The sequence below is a fragment of the Leopardus geoffroyi genome, chromosome D3 (assembly GCF_018350155.1).
Source record: "Leopardus geoffroyi isolate Oge1 chromosome D3, O.geoffroyi_Oge1_pat1.0, whole genome shotgun sequence".
Lineage (NCBI taxonomy): Eukaryota > Metazoa > Chordata > Mammalia > Carnivora > Felidae > Leopardus > Leopardus geoffroyi.
In genome coordinates this window covers 54,348,185-54,366,794 of record NC_059339.1, presented here as the reverse complement: position 1 = coordinate 54,366,794, position 18,610 = coordinate 54,348,185, and the positions used below count along the sequence as shown (strand labels likewise).

Here is an 18,610-nt window from a genome sequence, read left to right as displayed (position 1 = left end):
ATTTCGGCACTTAACAAGCTGAAAATTCTATAGTTTTCAAGGTTATGTTTTCTTCACAAGTTGATCAATTAACAAAGAATAGTGGTTTTTTATTCTGTGGACCTGCATAAATACCTGTGTGTTGCTTATTACAATGCATAATGAAGGTAATGATTATAGCCAATTCACATGCAACACCAGGTGATTTTGTTAAAAATTGTTGTTAAGTAAACTGTTTTATTGAAATATGCTTCCAGAAGAGTTCACAAGCCCTCCATGCACAGTCTGATGAAATTTTGCAAGCATCCCTAACATGTAGCCAGTATGCAGATCAATAAATAAAACATAAAATAACCATAATTTGTGACATGTTTTTATTCTGTTGTGAAGAAATGTTTGATATGAAATTTGTGGTGTTTATTTTTTCACCCTGAAAAATACACTAAAAAGAAATCAACATAAACAATTATCCACATAACCAAAAAAAATGAGGTTTCAATGACAATATATTAAAGTGTTTTTAATATGGTTTTTATCATTTATTTTTATGAACTTTATTTCTTTGAAAATAACCTTATTGTAGCAATTCTATATAGTGTGGTCATGTTAACTGTTGAGGGACAAATGTTCATTGTCTTGGGAAAACTTCTACTGTGTTAGTTGTTGTTTGGTTTTATATTAAACTTCCAAAAAGTATAGGATGCCTCATAGGAGAAATCTTTTCCTGTGTAAATTCTGTGTTGTATTAAACGTGTCACCTCTAACCACTGTGTCCACTGTACTTTAGTGCAGTGAGATGTTTCCATGCCACATAGTCAGAGGGAGGCAGATTAATAGGGAGTTCTAGCTGGAAATTTCTTCCCTGTTATTGTTCTCCCTCAGCAGTTGATGGCTAAGTTAATTCTCTTTAGTTTTGTCATGCTCTAAAGCACACATTGCCAAGCAATGGTGAGCTTTATGAGGGGAAAAAAAAAGAAGCAATGGTGTCCATCAAAGTCCTAAAGTTGCATTTTTAAACTTTGGCCCGACCTGATGTGCCATTCAAAAAAGCTTCAAAAGATTATTTTTTTAAAGAAAGGTTCAATATGTCCCGAGGCTATCGGTTTTGAGTTAAACTGGGTGAAGTAGAAATATTTTACTCATCAGCTTTGCAGTCACAGAGTTTGCCTCAGCTAGAACAAAACTGCTGAGGCATTTAGAGAAAATTAACCCCCCATCCTGGCGGCCAGATGTGACTGGTTTCTGATGAATGCACATGAGTGGGCTGAAAAATCAGGAGACTGTGAAATTCCTGTCAGGTCCGTACAGTGCAGAATGGGCTATTGACTGCTTTCTATATTTCCCTCCATCATTCTTCTTGAACACTGCCATTAATTTCCTCTCCTACTCTGACTTGTGTTTTTGCCCCCTCCCTCTTCCCTTTAGCTCTGTCAGCTGCAAAGAAGGATACACAAGGTGTGGCAGAATCACTTCAAACTGGTGGTCCTCTGCGGCCAGATGAGGCTGGCCAAGTTCCAGACAGACTCTCAAGAGAGTATTCAGAAAATATTAGCTGTGCAGGTAGGTGATTGCAGGGAAGTAGGAAAGATCATTCTGATCTAGATTGAAAAGCAAATGATGGGTAGTGTGATGAAGCATTAAAACCATATCCCATCAGAGTTTTATAAATTTTTAACCTCTTTAATAAACTGGAATTGCATGAAGGATGAATTCAGTAAGTTAGCATATATACCATGCATACTTTGGGGGAAAAGGGAGATTGAGCTTATTTTTCACAAACCTCAAAACAGATTTTTTATAAATATATTTGGTGTAAATATATATTTTCAAATCTTCAGGCTTTGCAGATGCCATTCAGCTGTTTAAGAGATACCGTCAACAGTTGCCTTGTGTTGCTTTTGTGTGAAACCTCCTTCAGTGAAAAGGACACTTATGTTTATTTTATTTAACTGTTTGCTTTCCCCTTCCATTTTGAAAGAGGCCCGTCCTCTTCAGATTTGGAGATAACTGTCTTTGAAAAATAAGCAATTTGGGATTAGAATGTAACAATGGTTCCAGATACATGTGAGATTTGACTGTTTGTAGAAATTTTAGTGGATCACTTGTCTTTATTTCAAGACTCTGATCTGTTTAGAAACCCCTATTAACTATGTGAAGGCTATTACTGGAAAATTAAATTTTTAATTCATATTTTACTATTTGAAATGTCATAAGATGCATAAAAAGTGAGTTCCCAAAGGAAAACAAACACCGCCTTGTTCTAGTAAAAGAAAAAAAAAAGAAGTATCTATTCTATAAAATAAAATGCACACACTCTTTAAAACCACAATTTTCATAAACTTGCAGCATAAACAATGCATGCTGAACCTAAACACACCAAGCCTTTTTCTAAATATTTTAATTGTGTGTGCATTTCATGATTCTTTTGCCACAATTGAAGAATTTTGCATAACACTTCCAAAGCTGGTGGCTTTTTTTTTTTTTTGTCTTCCTCATTTTTACTGGTGGCTATTTTTGCTATTTTCCTCTGAGGATGTGTGTGTGTGTGTGTGTGTGTGTGTGTGTGTGTGTGTGTGTGTATCCCATTCAAAGTACATATGTAAGGTGTATATAGACTATTTGCATACATATACTGTATATAAGGATTCCACTGATAATGGATTATAATAAAAATTTAAATAATAGAAATTTAGAGTTTTGAAAGGTAGAGCTTAAAGGTGTAGGTTGAATAGATATTCATATACAAACTTGAGTATAAATTACAATTGCAGTATTTCTGAAGACAGTAGCACGTGTTTTTTCTCCTTAAAAGTCTGTTGACAGTACATTAAAAATTATGGAGTGACTGTGATCTGTGATTCCCTTTTAAATATTCAAAGGTAATTTTGCATGTTCTAATTATTATTTTAGGAAAATCTCATACTACTGCCTAAATGTAAACATTCTTAAAAATCTTACAAATGATAAACCCTCATTGTGAATTAGGTTGTATTTTGAAATATTGAAAATGTCAGTAGAAACTTTCTGAATATTGGTAAAGTGAACTCTCAAGTCATAACCTATAATATTCCTTACTCTAAGTTTTTATTAAAATTAACCCATACATTTTTTTTTACCAAACTTGATTTTAAGTTACTTATTTTGATGGTTGTTATACAACAGTGGAAATGAAAGGTTAGAAATGATAGGTTGGTATCAGTAGGACAACTCAACTATTCTGCATTTAGAGAGACAATGGCAAGGCTGGATTGTATATGGGGAACCTGAGGAACATAACCTGAGGATTCTTATCTGAGGGAGATGCCTTTAATTTAGAATATTTCAACCTTGGCTCTTAATAGGAATATAAAAAATAAAATTTTCAGAATCTTGCCATAAAACTATAGAAACATGGGCAATCCTCTGAAAAACTCAAGTCCTAAACCGTCAACATGGTACACAATGACCTTCATGACCCAATCCCTGCTAACCTCCCCAGCTTCATCCCTCTCCACATTAGTTCCTTAGAGTCTGTTTCAGCCACTTCAAAATTTCTCTAGTGTGAAACCTCTTGACTCCTTCTTCCTTTCCTGCGCCTAATGTCTTACCTCCTTCTGCAATACTCTTTACTGTACCTGTTAACGAACACCTGATTCAAATCAAACATCTCATCTACAAAATCCTTTCTGAGCACTGCCCCCACCTTCTTCTTCTTTGACCTCTTACTGTATTCTGTACATATCACCAAACCACAGTTTATTCCTCCTGGTGTGCTTTTCTTCCTAGAAGATTCTAAGCTCCTTTAGAGCTTTACACCATCAGTGAAATTAGTTCAATTCTTGCTCAGTTGTTTTTCAGTGTGTATGATAGCAAGCCATTGAGGTTTTCTGAAAATATCCCATGGCTATCTTGTTTTCACTCATTATATCAAAAATCTTTAAATTGGAACATGATAGAGTGATTTAATATGTTTGTAGAGTGAGTCTGCTGGTGTTAGTCTCTACGTTTTGAGTCAACATGGCTAAAATTGCTTAACAAACCAGAGGCTATTGCCCTCTGTTTTCATATGATTTAGTAGCATGTCAATACTAGGAAACCTAACATTTTATATTTTGAAGGTAGTATTAAAATGCCATAAGATATTAGTAAATTATTTGATGAGAAAATCATCTGATGAATTTTTTGAAAAGTAAACTATATATAACTGATATTGAGCAAAAGCAATTCAAAATAGTGATGCATAAAAAAGAAACTTTGTTTCACCCTTGGGCTTGGAACAATTACTTGCAGGACTATCAGGAAAAAAAAAAACATAATTGGTAAATCTGCAGATGGCAGAAAACCAGGTGGGCCAGATAAGCTTTTGAATAACAGTGATCAAGCAGAAACCAGTAAGATGAACTATAACTGAAATAAAGAATTTGCGTATTTGACATCAAAGCCATTTATTAAATATATATAAATATTTATACATATATATATATGGATTTTAGTTGACTGCAATTTTAATATGATCCAAAGTGAGCTATTACAGTCTTAAGACCAATGCCATGTTCCAACTCTGACAAGCATATGAGACTTATTGAATCTGATAGTGTAGGGCATATTTTATAGTCCTAACCTCATATCTAAGCCCATTTAAAGTACTATTATTGCATTATTTTTCTCTTTTTACTTTTGATTTATCTAATATAGTGATATTTAATACCTCTTTGGTATCTCATTTGGAAAAAAGACTGGAGATTAACTCGTTATTTAAATGAGAATATGATGTGGCAACAGAATGTTCATGTGATCTTAGACTTCATAGGCACAAATGTTTTGTCTTGTTAAAGGAGATGATAGTTCCATTGCCTTTTTCCAAAAGTTGAGTATATCTGCAGTATTTTATACAGGTTTGGGAACTATAGTTTAAGGGCCATATTGATACACTAGAGAGCAGTGGTCTAATAAAAATCAGGGAGAAGGAAAAATATACAAATTTATAATGTTTAATTATAAAAAGAAAAGACCTCAGAAAGACAAACATCTAAAGGATTAAGTGAACATTGGCACATATATATTTTGTTGACCTCCAGAGGGCAATACTTGGACCCATAGTGGAAGAGGTTGGATGGTGAGTTTGGGCTCAAGAGGAATACACTCTTCAGAAATATTTTTGTCCAAGCATGCGCTGCTGGTGCTCCAGCAAAAGCAGTGCAGTGATTGAGGGAGAGCAAACCGGCCAAGAGTCAGCCCAGAGAGCACCTCCTCAGGCTGTACTCCTGGAATGTTCACCTGACCTTCTTGCACAAACCATTGTGTGTGGTCTGTATCCCTTCACCCACTAGAATGAGCCTTCTCCATTGAAAAGCATGTCTGGTTTGTTCATCTTTATCCTCTTAGCACCAACAATAGTTCTTGAAACATAATGACTCAAAATATTTGTTGAGTGAGTTGATTATTATGTGGTTCATTATGTGGTGAAGTGGTTTATTAAGATTCAATGTGATAACCTTAAAGGTTCTTTCAAGCTTTAGGTGCCTAGAACTCTGTATAGTAATAAACAAAAGCATTCTCTGGGTACTTTGCCAAGAATTCTTATGACACAGAAGTAAGGTGTTTAATCATTTCAGACATGTGCACGTTCATGTGCATGGACACACACAAACAAAATACATATAGGGACAGACCAATTTCTTATTTTTGGAAGAGAACTTTGCAAATTTTCAAAAGCCAGAAAAAAATACAGGATAAAAATCTAAATTCACTTGGTTAGAGGCTGGGAAGATGGTGGAGTGGGAGGACCCCTAAGCTCGCCTTTTCCCAGAGACAACTAGATAACACTCACATCAGCTTGAATAACTCAGAAAATGACCTGAAGTCTGGCAGAAAAAAACTCCACAACTAAAATCAGGGAAGAGGCCACACTGAAGAAGGTAGGAGGAGTGAAGACGAGGTTTGGGAGTAAAACAGACCAGACCGTGGCTGCCAGCAGTGGGGAGGGTGCGGAGAAGGCTGAAACACAGACTATCACACCAGAGAGCCCTCAAGGGAAGAGGAAACCCCATAATTGGCTTTGAAAGCAAGAGGGACCAAATCTCATGAGTTTTTACAGTTACCAGGACTTAAAACCTGGGATTTTAAAAATCAGGGGGCTCAGCTCTGTGAGAGCCTGGAGGCCATTAGGAAGGGGAGTCCCATCCTTAAGGAGACAATCCAACAGAAGCCAGTAGAGATACAGCATGGAAGCAGCAGTTTGGAAAATACCAGGGACATACAGAAGGGAGAGTTATTTACTCATTTTAGAGCATGACCAGAGAGGCAATGATCAAGGGGAGACCTCTCCAGCAAGAAAGAAGCTACAAGGTGCTATTTACCTCCCCTGCCCCCAATAATAAGCACAGGGCCACCTGTGGGGACCAGCATGACACCTTGGCACTTGCTAACTAATTAGCTTACACCAAGCCCCATCCCCACACTTCTGTGGATTCACCTTTCCAGTCACTCTTGCCTCAGTCCCAGCCTTGCAGGTCCCCTCCCCCAGAAGACCAGCACAAATCCCACCAATACATCATCTCCCAACTTGACCATTTTGTGGAACCTCAATTGAGGCAGCCACAGTAGCAGTGGCGGCAGCAGCAGTGGATCTCATTTCATAAGCAGACTAGCACATGCTTTTTAAAAATGCGCCCTACCTGGCCAGGGACCCAACATTGCACACAACAGCAAAGAGAGTCTGTAAATGGCTAGACTGAAAGAAAAAGTGGCTAGGACACAACAGCAGGGCACATGCAACTCACATAGGAGACCCAAAGTGCCAGGTCCAAGGGAACAAGGGACATTGCACTACAGGACTCTATAGGCTGTCTTCCTCATAAAGCCATTACATTCAAGAGCAGGAGATGTAGCTGACTTTCCAAACACAAAGAAACAGACACGGAGAGAAAGGCCAAATAAGGAGACAAAGGAGTATGTCGCAAATGAAAGGACAATACAAAACCACATCAAGAGAACAAAGCAAAATGGAGGTAAGCAATATGCCAGATAGAGAATATAAAATAATGATCATAAAGATATTCATTGGACTTGAGAAAGAGTGGAGGACATTAGTGAGACCCTTAACAAAGAGATTTCAAAAAAAAAATTAGAGGTGAAGAACACAACAAAAGAAATTAAAAATATACTTGATGGAATAAATTGCAGGCTAGAGTAAGCAGGGGAACAAATTAATGACCTGGAAGACAGAGGAATGGAAAGTAATCAAGCTGAGCAAATGAGAGAAAAAAGAATTATGCAAAATGAGAATAGACTTAGGGAACTTCATGACTCCATTAAGTGTTAACAACATTCACATTATAGGGATCCTAGAAGAAGACAGAGAAAGGGGGCAGAAAATGTATGGATTAAATAATAGGTGAAAACAGGGGAAGGAAACAGATATCCAAATCCAAAAGGCACAGAGATCCCCCAATAGAATCAACCAAGGAGATTGATACCAAGACACATGGTAATTAAAATGGCAAAAAAGTAGTGATAAAAAAATTTTAAAACAGCAAGAAAAAAGCAGAGTTATAACAAAGGAAACCCCCATAAAGCTATCAGCAGATTTTTCAGCAGAAACTTTGCAGGCCAGAAGGGAGTGCCATGATTTTTTCAAATTGCTAAAAAGGAAAATCTGCAGCCAAGAATACTCTATGCAGTAAGGCAACCATTCAGAAGAGAAGGAGAGACAGAGTTTCTAACACAAACAAAAACTAAAGTTGTTATAGCCACTAAACCAGTCCTACAAGAAATATTAAAGAGGACTCTTTGAATGGAAAGGAAAGACCATAAGTAAGAGGATAAAAAGTTGAATGCACAGAAGCATTAAAAATAAGTGTATCTGTAAAAAAGCAGTCAAGGAATTCACAAATAAAAGGATGTAAAATATGACACCATATACCTAAAACGTGGGGGGGGGGCAGTAAAGAATGAGTTCAAACTTAAGCAACCATCTTAATATAACCACTTAATATAGACTGCTATATACAGTAGATGTTACATACAAACTTAATGGTAATCACAAATCAAAAACCAGTAATAGATACGCAGAAAATGAAGACAGTAGAATCCAAGTATATCACTAAAGAAGGCCAACAAACCATGAAAGAGAGCAAGAGCAGAAAAGATCAGAGGAAAACCACGAAAACAACCAAAAAACAAGTAACAAAATGGCAATAAAAACAAATCTGTCAGTAGTTGCTTTGAATGTAAATGGCCTAAATGCTCCAATCAAAAGACATAGGGTGACAGAGTGGATAAAAAAAAAAACAAGACCCCTCTATATACTGCCTACAAGAGGCTCATTTCAGACCTAAAGACACATGCAGATTGAAACTGAGGGGATGGAAAAACATTAATCATGCAAATGCGTCAAAAGAAAGCTGGGAGTAGCAATACTTATATCAGACTAAATTTTAAAACAAAGAGTGTAATAAGAGACAAAGAAGGGCACTGTATAATAATAAAAGGGAAAATCCAACAAGATGATATAACAATCGTAAATTTTTATGCACCCAATATGAAGGCACCCAAATATATAAGACAGTTAATAACAAACATAAAGGAACTAATCAATAGTAATATAATAACAGTAGGGGACTTTAACACCTCACTTACACCAACGGACAGATCATCCAAACAGGAAAATCAGCAAGGAAACAGTAGCTTTGAATGGCACACTGAACCAGATGGACTTAACAGATATATTCAGAAGATTCCATTCTAAAACAGCAGAATACACATTATTTTCAAGTGCCTATGGAACATTCTCCAGAATAGACCATATATTAGGCCACAAAACAACTCTAAACAAATTCAAAAAGATCTAAGTCATACCATGTATCTTTCGGACCACAGCACTATGAAACTAGAAATCACAGGAAAACAAACTTGAAAAGAACACCTATATGTGAAGGCTATATAACTTGCTACTGAACAATGAATGGATCAATCAAGAAATTAAAGAAAAAATTAAAAATTACATGGGTGGGGGGGGTGGTGGTGCCGCTTGGGTGGCTCAGTCGGTTGGGCATCTGATTTCAGCTTAGGTCATGATCTCACAGTTCACAAGTTTGAGCCCTGCATCGGGCTCTGTGCTGACAGCTCAGAGACTGAAGCCTGCTTCAGATTCTGTGTCTCCCTCTCTTTGCCCCTCCCTGCGCTCTCTCTCTCTCTCTCTCTCTCTCTCTCTCAAAAATAAATAAGACATTAAAAAATTTAAAATTACATGGAAACAAATGAAAATGAAAGCATAACTGTTCAAAATCTTTGGAGTTTTTGCAGCAAAAGCAGTTCTAAGAGGGAGGTTCACGCAATATAGGGCTACCTCAAGAAACAAGAAAAATATCAAACAAACAACCTAAACTTACGTCTAAAGGAGCTAGAAAAAGAACAAAGAAAACCTAAGACCAGCAGAAGGAAGGAATAATAAAGATTAAAGCAGAAATAAATGATATAGAAACAAAAAGCAATAGAAATCAGCAGTGAAATCAGGATGCTGGTTCTTTTAAAAGATCAACAAAATTGATGAACCCCTAACCAGACTCCTCAAAAAAGGAGAGAAAGAAAGAGATGATCCAAATCAGCAACATCACAAATGAAAGAGGGGAAATAACAGCCAATATCACAGAAATACAAACAATTGTAAGAGAATACTATGAAAAATTATGTGCCAACAAATTGGACAACTTAGAAGAAATGGATAAATTCCTAGAAGCATATAACCTACTAAAACTGAATTAGGAAGAAATAGAAAATAGCAATGAAATAGAACCAGTAATCAAAAAATTCCCAAAAACCAAAAGTTCAGGACCAGATGGCTCCACAGGCAAATTCTACCAAACAATTAAAGAAGAGTTAATACTTATTGTTCCCAAACTATTCCAAAAATCACAAGATGGAGAACTTTCAGATGTATTCTATGGATTCTGTGAGGCCAGTATTACCCACAGCCCAGATAAAGACTCCGCGCGCATGTGCACGTGCACACACACACACACACACACACACACAAATGGAAAAACATTCCATGCTCATGGATTAAAAGAACAAATATTGTTAAAATGTCTATACTTCCCAAAGCAATCTACATATTTAATGTAATCCTTATCAAAATACCACCAAGATTTCTCACAGAACTAGAACAAGCAATCCTAAAATTTGTATGGAACCACAAAAGACCCCGAATTGCCAAAGCAATCTTAAAAGACAAAAAAACTGGAGGCATCGTAATTTCAGTCCTCAAGTTGTATTACAAAGCTATAGTGATCAAAAGTGTATGGTACTGGCACAAAAATAGACACATAGATCAATAGAACAGAATAGAAACCCAGGGGAAAAAATAATTATATGGTCATTTATCTTTGACAAAGGAGAAAAGAATATCCAATAGGAAAAAGACAGCCTCTTCAACAAGTGTTGTTGGGAGAACTGGACAGCTACATGAAAAAGAATGAAACTGGAGCATGTTCTTACACCATTCACACAAAAATAAACTCAAAATGGATTAAAGGCTTAAGACCTGAAACCATAAAAATTCCGGAAGTGAGCACAAGCAGTAAGGTCTCTGACATCAGCCATAGCAACATTTTTCTAGATGCGTCTCCTGAGGCAAGGGAAACAAAAGCAAAAATAAGCTATTGAGACTATTACATCAAAATAAAAAGCTTCTGCACAGCGAAACAATAAAAGTAAAAGGCAACCTATTTAATGGAAGGAGATATTTGTAAATGACATATGCGATGAGGGGCTAGTATGCAAAATATATAAAGACATGATATAACTCAACACCCAAAAAACAAATAATCCAATTTAAAAATGGGTAGAAGACATGAGCAGACATTTCTCCAAAGAAGACATACAGATGGCCAACAGACACATCAAAAGATACTCAACATTGGGGCATCTGGGTGGCTCGTGGGTTAAGTGTCCGACTCTTGATTTCTTCTCAGGTCATGAGCTCACAGTTTCATGATTTTGAGACCCGTATCGGGCTCTGTGCTGGCAGTGCAGAGTCTGCTTGGGATTCTTTCCCTCTCTCTGCCCCTCCCCCACTCACGCTGTCTCTGTCAATAAATAAATAAATAAATAAATAAATAAATAAATAAAACCTTAAATAAAAAAGATGCTCAACATCACTCATCATCAGGGAAATGCAAATCTAAACTACAATGAGATATTACCTTACACCTGTCAGGATGGCTAAAATCAAAAAGACAAGAAACAACAAGTGTTGGTGAGGATGCGGAGAAAAAATAACTCTCTGACACTGTTGGTGGGAATGCAAACTGGTGCGACCACTGTGAAAAACAGCATGGAGGTTACTCAAAAATTAAAAATAGAACTACCCTACAACCCAGTAATCACACTACTGGTTATTTACCCCCAAAATGCAAAAACGTTAATTCAAAGAGATACATGCACTCCTACGTTTATTGAAGAATTTTTACAATAGACAAACTATGGAAACAGCCCAGGTATTCATGGTGATGGAGATTAAAGAGTACACTTACCAGGATGAGCACTAATGTATAGAATTGTTGAACCACTATATTATACACCTAAAACTAATATAACACTCTATGTTAACTATACTGGAATTAAAATTAACAACCTAATTTAAAAAACTCAAATCACTTAACACTGTGATATAGGAGAAAATCACTGAGCCTGTGTTATCTTTTTAAAGACAAAAGAAATTATAGAAACTTGGACTTTTAAAGTATATACATTTAGAGACATTATGAGTGAGGAATAACATTAAATTACTGTATCTTACTGGTTAACTTTAGATAGTAGTAGAAAAAGTATTCAAATATATTTTCCAGTGATTTAAGACTATCCATTAGAAGTCAAGAAATAAAATTTGTAACTCCCAAACAACTAGAGAAAAAAAGTACCATAACATATTGAAAAATTCAAAATGCCGGAAGGAGGACAGAATTAATATAAAAATGTACACAGTAACTCCAAACACATTGGTAATCATAACTACAAATGGGTTTTTTTTTGCACCATTTAAAGTTATAGATTTAGAGATTGGTCTTAAAGCAAATCCCATCTCATATAGAAGAGATGCACCTCAGACAAGTAACTATCAAATGAATAGAATCGACAAAAAGAAAAAGGAATTCTAATTTTGTTAAGAAATCATAATTTCAAAGAGAGAGACTTTGAGGCAAAAAGGATTACAACACTCACATATGGATATTTCATGTTTATAACATATATAACTTATTAAGACAATTCAATCATGACCTTAATGCACATGACAGCACAACTTCAGAACATACAAAGCAAGAACTGATTGAAATCCAGAGAAAAATGTAAAAATTTATAAATGCAATGGGAAATATTAGCACATTGTCTTCAAATTTTTTTGAAATACAGACACACCTCATTTTATCACACGTCACTTTATTGCACTTTTCAGATAATTATGTTTTCTGCGAATTGAAGGTTTGTGGCAACACAGCATCAAGCAAGTTGATTGGCACTGTTTTCCAGCAGCTTTTGCTCACTTTGTGTCTCTGTGTCACATTCTGATAATTCTCGCAATATTTCAGACTTTTTCATTACAGTTATATTTGTTATGGTGATCTGTGATCAGTGATCTTTGGTGTTACTATTATAATTTTTTGCGGGTGCTACAAAAAAATACATATATGTGCATATGGATAGAATGTGAACTTAATAAATATTGTGTGTGTCCTGACTGCTCCACTGACTGGCTGTTACCCTATCTCTCTCCCTGTCTTCAGGCCTCCCTATTCCCTGAGACACAATAATATTTAAATTAGGCCAATTAATAATGCTATAATGCGGGGCGCCTGGGTGGCGCAGTCGGTTAAGCGTCCGGCTTCAGCCAGGTCACGATCTCGCGGTCCGTGAGTTCGAGCCCCGCGTCAGGCTCTGGGCTGATGGCTCAGAGCCTGGAGCCTGTTTCTGATTCTATGTCTCCCTCTCTCTCTGCCCCTCCCCCGTTCATGCTCTGTCTCTCTCTGTCCCAAAAATAAATAAACGTTGAAAAAAAAATTAAAAAAAAAATAAATAAAAATAATGCTATAATGCCTCTAAGTGTTCAGTTGGAAAAAAAAAATTGTTCCATGTCTCTCACTTTAAATCAGAAGCTACAAATGATTACGCTTAGTGAGGAAGGCGTGTCAAAAGCCAAATAGGCCAAAAAGTAGGCCTCTTGTACCACATAGATAGCCAAGTTATGAATGCAAAGGAGAAGCTCTTGAAGGATATTAAAATTGCTACTCCAATGAACACGTGAATGATAATAAGGGAAAACGGCCTTATTAGAGAAAGTTTTAGGGGTCTATATAGAAGATCAAATCAGCCACAAAATTCCCTTAAACCAAAACCTAATCCAGAGCAGGGCCCTAACTCTTTTCAGTTGTATAAAAGCTGAGAGAGGTGAGAAGGCTGCAGAAGAAAAGTCTGAAGCTAGCAGAGATCGGTTCATCAAGTTTAAGGAAAGAAACTGTCTCCATAACATCAAAGTGCAAGGTGAAGCAGCAAACTACTGATGTAGAACCTGCAGCAAGTTATCCAGAAGATCTAGTAGATCATTAATGAAGATGACCACAATAAACAACAGATTTTCAATGTGGACAAAACAGCCTTCTGTTAAAAGAATATGCCATCTAGCACTTTTATAGGTAAAGAGAAGTCAGGGACTCATTTCAAAATTTTAAAGGACAAGCTAACTCTCTGCCTGTGCTCTACAAATGGAACAACAAAGCTTGGATGACACACATCTGTTTACAATATGGTTTATTGAGTATTTTCAGTAAATATTCTACTGTTGAGGTGAGACCTACTGCTCAGGAAAAAAAAATAATTCCTCTCAAAATATTACTGCTTACTGACAATACACCTGATCACCCAAGATCTCTGATACACGTGTACAAGATGAATGATGGTTTCATACCTGCTAACATAATGATCTTTCTGCAGCCCAGGGGTCAGGAGTACTTTCAACTTTCAAGTCTTAATTTTTAGGGAATACATTTTGTACTGCTATAGCTGCTATCAACAGTTTTTCCTCTAGAGTCACCGTTCTACATGCCATTAAGGAAGAGCATTGGTGATTCATGGGACAAGGTCAAAATATCAACATTAGTAGAAGTTTGAAAGTGATAGATTCCAAACCTCATGGATGATTTTGAGAGGTTCAAGACTTCCGTGGAGGAAGTAATTGCAGATATGGTGGAAATAACAATAAAACTAGAATTAGAAGTGGAGCCTGAAGATGTGACTGAATCGGTACACTTCAGTGAATTGTTGAACAATTGAGCGAATGAGGAATTGCTTATGGAAGAGCAAAGAAAGTGGTTTCTTGAAGTGGCATCTGCTCCTGGTGAAAATGCTATGAAGATTGTTGAAATGACAATGAAAGATGTAGAATATTATATAAACTTAGTTGATCAAGTAGTGGCAGAGTTTGAGAAGATGGACTCCAATTTTGAAAGAAGTTGTACTGTGGGCAAAATGCCATCAGACAGCAGCACAGGCTACAGAGAAATTGTTCACGTTGAAGAAGAGCCAATCAACGTGGCAAACTTCACTGTTGCGTTATTTGTAAAAAGTGCCACAGCCACCCCAACCTTCAGCAACCACCACTCTACAGAGTCAGCAGCCATCAACTCAAGACAAGACCCTTCACCAGCAGAGATTATGACTCACTGAAAGCTCACATGATGGTTAGCATTGTTTAGCAGTGAAGTATTTTTAGCTAAGTTATGTACAGTTTTTTAGACATAGTGGTATTGCATACCTAATAAACTACAGTGTAGTGCAAAACATAACTTTTATATGCACCGGGAAACCAAAAAAATTCATTTGACTTGCTCTATTTCAGCATTCGCTTTTTTGGGTTGGTCTGGAACTGCAGTATCTCCAAGTTGTGCTTGTAGAAGAAACTAAAAACGTCACACATAAAAAACTGTGAGTTTTTAAGTTGAGAAAATATATTAATGTAATTTAATATTATGACAGATTAAAGGAGAAATGTTACATATATAATTACTCAATATATACATAAAAACATTTGCTAACAAGAGCAACATATACTAACTCTAATAAAAGTCACTAAATAGTTTAGAATAAAATCCTATTAACTTGATAAAAATGTACTATATGATAAATTACTGGAAGCATTTTTCGAAAATTAGGCCAAAAGTGAGGATTCCTTCTATCATTATTACTGTGTATCACTGCACTAAAAAGCCTTTAGCAGTACCTCAAGAAAAATAAACTAGAGGTACAGATACTATGTGGGGAAAAGACAGAACTGTCATTATTTTCTCACAATATGATATTTCTCTTAGAAAACCAAAGAGGATCAACTGGAAAAGCATTAGAATTAATAAGACAGTTATTTTAAATGGCAACCTGAAGTATAAAGTTCTAAGAATAAACCTAACAAACTTAGCTCATCCTTTTAGCAAAGCTACAAAACACTACTAAAAAGATATAAGCAAAGACCCAAATGAAAGTAACCCTATATGTCTTCATGGATGAGAAGATTGTACATATTCGGAAGATGCCAATTTTTGAGTCTCAATATTTGAAAAATCCATAAATTCAATACAGTCATACTCAACATCCAGACAAGATTTTTCAATGAATCTTGAGTTTTCTAAATGCATTTGGAAGACAAAAATCCACAAGAATAGCTCTGACATTTAAAAAAAAAATTTTTGTTGGAGTTGGCGTCAGGATCTTATGCCACTGTGTGGGGAAACTTACCAAAAAGCTACATTAATTAAATTAAAACAGCGTAATATTAATGCAGGAAAAGATCTGTAGAACAGAGCAACTGGTAAACTTTTTCTTTAAAGGACCAGATAGTAAATATTTTTAGCTTTGGAAGAAAGAGTCTCTGTTGCAACTAATCATCTCCGCATTGTACAGAAAACAGCTTTAGAAAATAGTATATGAATGGATATAACTGTGTTCCAATAAAAGTTTATTAACAAAACAGTCAGCAGGCCTGAGGATGTGCACTGAAATAGAGAATCCAGAAATGCCTCACAAACATTTGGAATTTAGAATACAATGAGAGTAGAATTTTAAATTGTATATGATGAGCGTGAAATATCTTGCCACCTATCTGAATAATAACAGCAAATATTTGAAGAATAAAGTAAAAGTTTATACATAAGCGTAATAAGCATTACATATATTACATAATAAGCATTAAAAACCTATAATATCTTTTTTAAAAATATAGGATATTAAAGTGTATTGAGATAAGAAAGTCCTTCTTAAGAGAGAACACCATAAGAAAAATATTGTTAAATTGGACTAGAGAAAAATAAAAACCTTTCCATGAAAAAAGACACAATAATAAACAAACCAAACAAAAATTCTTGTTCTTATGGAACTTACATTTCAATGGGGAAAACAAGACAGTAAACAAACAAGTTAAAAATACAGTATTGCTATGTACTAAGGAGAAAAATGAGGCTTTAAGGGGTATATGAGATGGCAGGAGAGGTACTGAACTGCATTTTAGCAATTCATTTTGCTTAATTACTTGTGTAAATAGTTCAAAATAGATTAAAGAGACAGTTATTTTTGTTTCATCTCTGTGTTAAATTGAAGATACAGACTTAATGGCTTTGAATGCTCGAGTTTGAGTTTGGGGATAGGTGGGTTGGCAAGTTGGTTGCTTGCTTGTTCGGTGGTATCATCTGGAATGTGAAATAGGTATAAACAGCACCTATCCAAGGGTTGCTACGAAAATTAGATGAGATGATGTATGCAATCAATGCACTCTGCCATGGTAAATAATTTATAACCTTAACTCATTTTCTTCTCTTTTTCCCCCCTAATGCTGTTGTAAGATGATTCTGAAAATGAAACCACTTCTTTCCAAAATTTTCCAAAGGTAATTAATCCCAGAAGCATTTATATATTCTAATCTTTTTACCTCCTGGAACTTGAAACTCTGTATCTGACATCATTTCAAACTCATGGGAATTCGAGAAACTAGGATCACAGCACCTAAGAACCTGAGCTGATTTCTTCTATACCCTGACCTTTAGGACCGATTGTTTCCTTCTCTTTCTATGCTGAAAGTACACCATTAGAATTCTATTTTGATTGATGTGGGGAAGGATGTAAATTTCCATAACATATTGAAACACTGATTTCACTCTGTACTTATTGAACACCAATATAATGTAGGCAATATACATCGTGATCTTTGACCTTAAGCAAATTACAGTTAAATTGAAGAATATCAATTAATTTCAAGACACGTTTTGGGGTGTGCCTTCTATGTGCCTTCTTTGCTAGACACTGAGAGTCCAAAGGTGGAAGATATAATCTGTTTCTTCAAATAGCTTGCAATCTCAGAGGAGGAAGACACAGTATATTGTGTAAATATAAATGATGGCAAGAAGAAGGGCACTTAGCACAGCCTGTGAATGTAAGGTCCGTTTTCTTAAAAGGTTAGCTCATAAGCAAAATCTTGAAAGGTGAAGGGATATCAACAAAAGATGGGCAGGAGGGTATAGAAAGAGGAAATGAGTGGAACAAAGATATGTGAGAATAAAATGGAATAGTGCAGGGATACAGGGGAAATGGCAACTGATTTTATATTATTAAGGAATAGAATGTAATACAAGGAATATCAGAAATGAAATAAAGATGTAGATATAGACAATACTAGGGAATAACTAGTTGTATGGTTGTGTGTTACCAGGTATAGATAATAAACCTTATGGCTGGGCAGTGGAGAAACCTACTTAGGCCTGAATTCCATTGTAAAATAGATGGGACTTGAAACAAGCTTCCAGGAATAAGTAACTCAATATAAATAGAGAAAGAGGGACATTGTGTGAGAAGAAGAGGGGGAAACACCTTAAAGCAGAGGAAGTATAAAGGACTTGGAAAACAGATTCCACGTTTATGGAATAGACATTGTTTCATTTTCTTTTTTTTTTTTTTCTTTAACAAGGCATTTATCTTATCCTTACTAAATGCCAGACATTGTCCTCTGTGTTTTGTGAATTTTAATCCATTTAATTCTTAGAGAACCCTAGGAGGTGCTATCACAGTGTTCCCATTTTACAGAAGAGGCAACTGAAGTACATAGAGGTTACGTATTTTGCCCAGGGTCACAGAACTAATAGGAGAGATAGGATTTAACCCCAGCAATTTAGCTACAGATTACCTGCTTTTAATGACCATACTGTGGCAATTTTCTATATGTCTGTTACTGAAATTAGATTGTCTCAGAGGAAGACAGTGAAAGACAAGAGGTGAAGTAATATCTTAAACAAGGTCACAAATAACAGTCTGACTAATTTAGGTTTGGTATTCAGGGAATGCATTGAACATTCAGTAAATAATTATTGACCATTCACTTATCAAACCAAGTGCTAAAATTTTGGCACGCTTTTCTCATATTTCTGCTCATTGTATTAGCCTAGCTTAACTTACCAGCTACCACTGGGAATTGCACTTAAACCATAAAAAGCTTAAAAATAATATGTTTATTTTGATGAAAAACATGAAATGCAGATGCAAATAAACTCAAAAGAATCCCCCTAAAAGATATTTACATAAAAAAATCATACCTATGTACATTGTAGTTACCATCTGAAAGCTA

General features: G+C 35.8%; 1 protein-coding gene across 6 annotated transcripts in view; it reads left to right on the top strand.

Annotated features, from left to right (window-relative positions):
* The window catches only part of CCDC178 (coiled-coil domain containing 178), a 436,131-nt gene that overhangs the window by 390,737 nt on the left and 26,784 nt on the right, over nucleotides 1–18,610 (top strand). For 4 of the 6 annotated variants that reach the window (XM_045457575.1, XM_045457577.1, XM_045457576.1 and 1 more), the window contains 2 exons: nucleotides 1,405–1,539; nucleotides 1,818–2,409. In XM_045457575.1, the coding sequence (XP_045313531.1) occupies nucleotides 1,405–1,539; nucleotides 1,818–1,928 (246 nt within the window). In that variant the 3' untranslated portion in view covers nucleotides 1,929–2,409. Of the gene's footprint in view, nucleotides 1–1,404; nucleotides 1,540–1,817; nucleotides 2,410–18,610 lie in introns of those variants that run through there. The other 2 variants (XM_045457580.1, XM_045457578.1) reach the window with 2 other exon arrangements.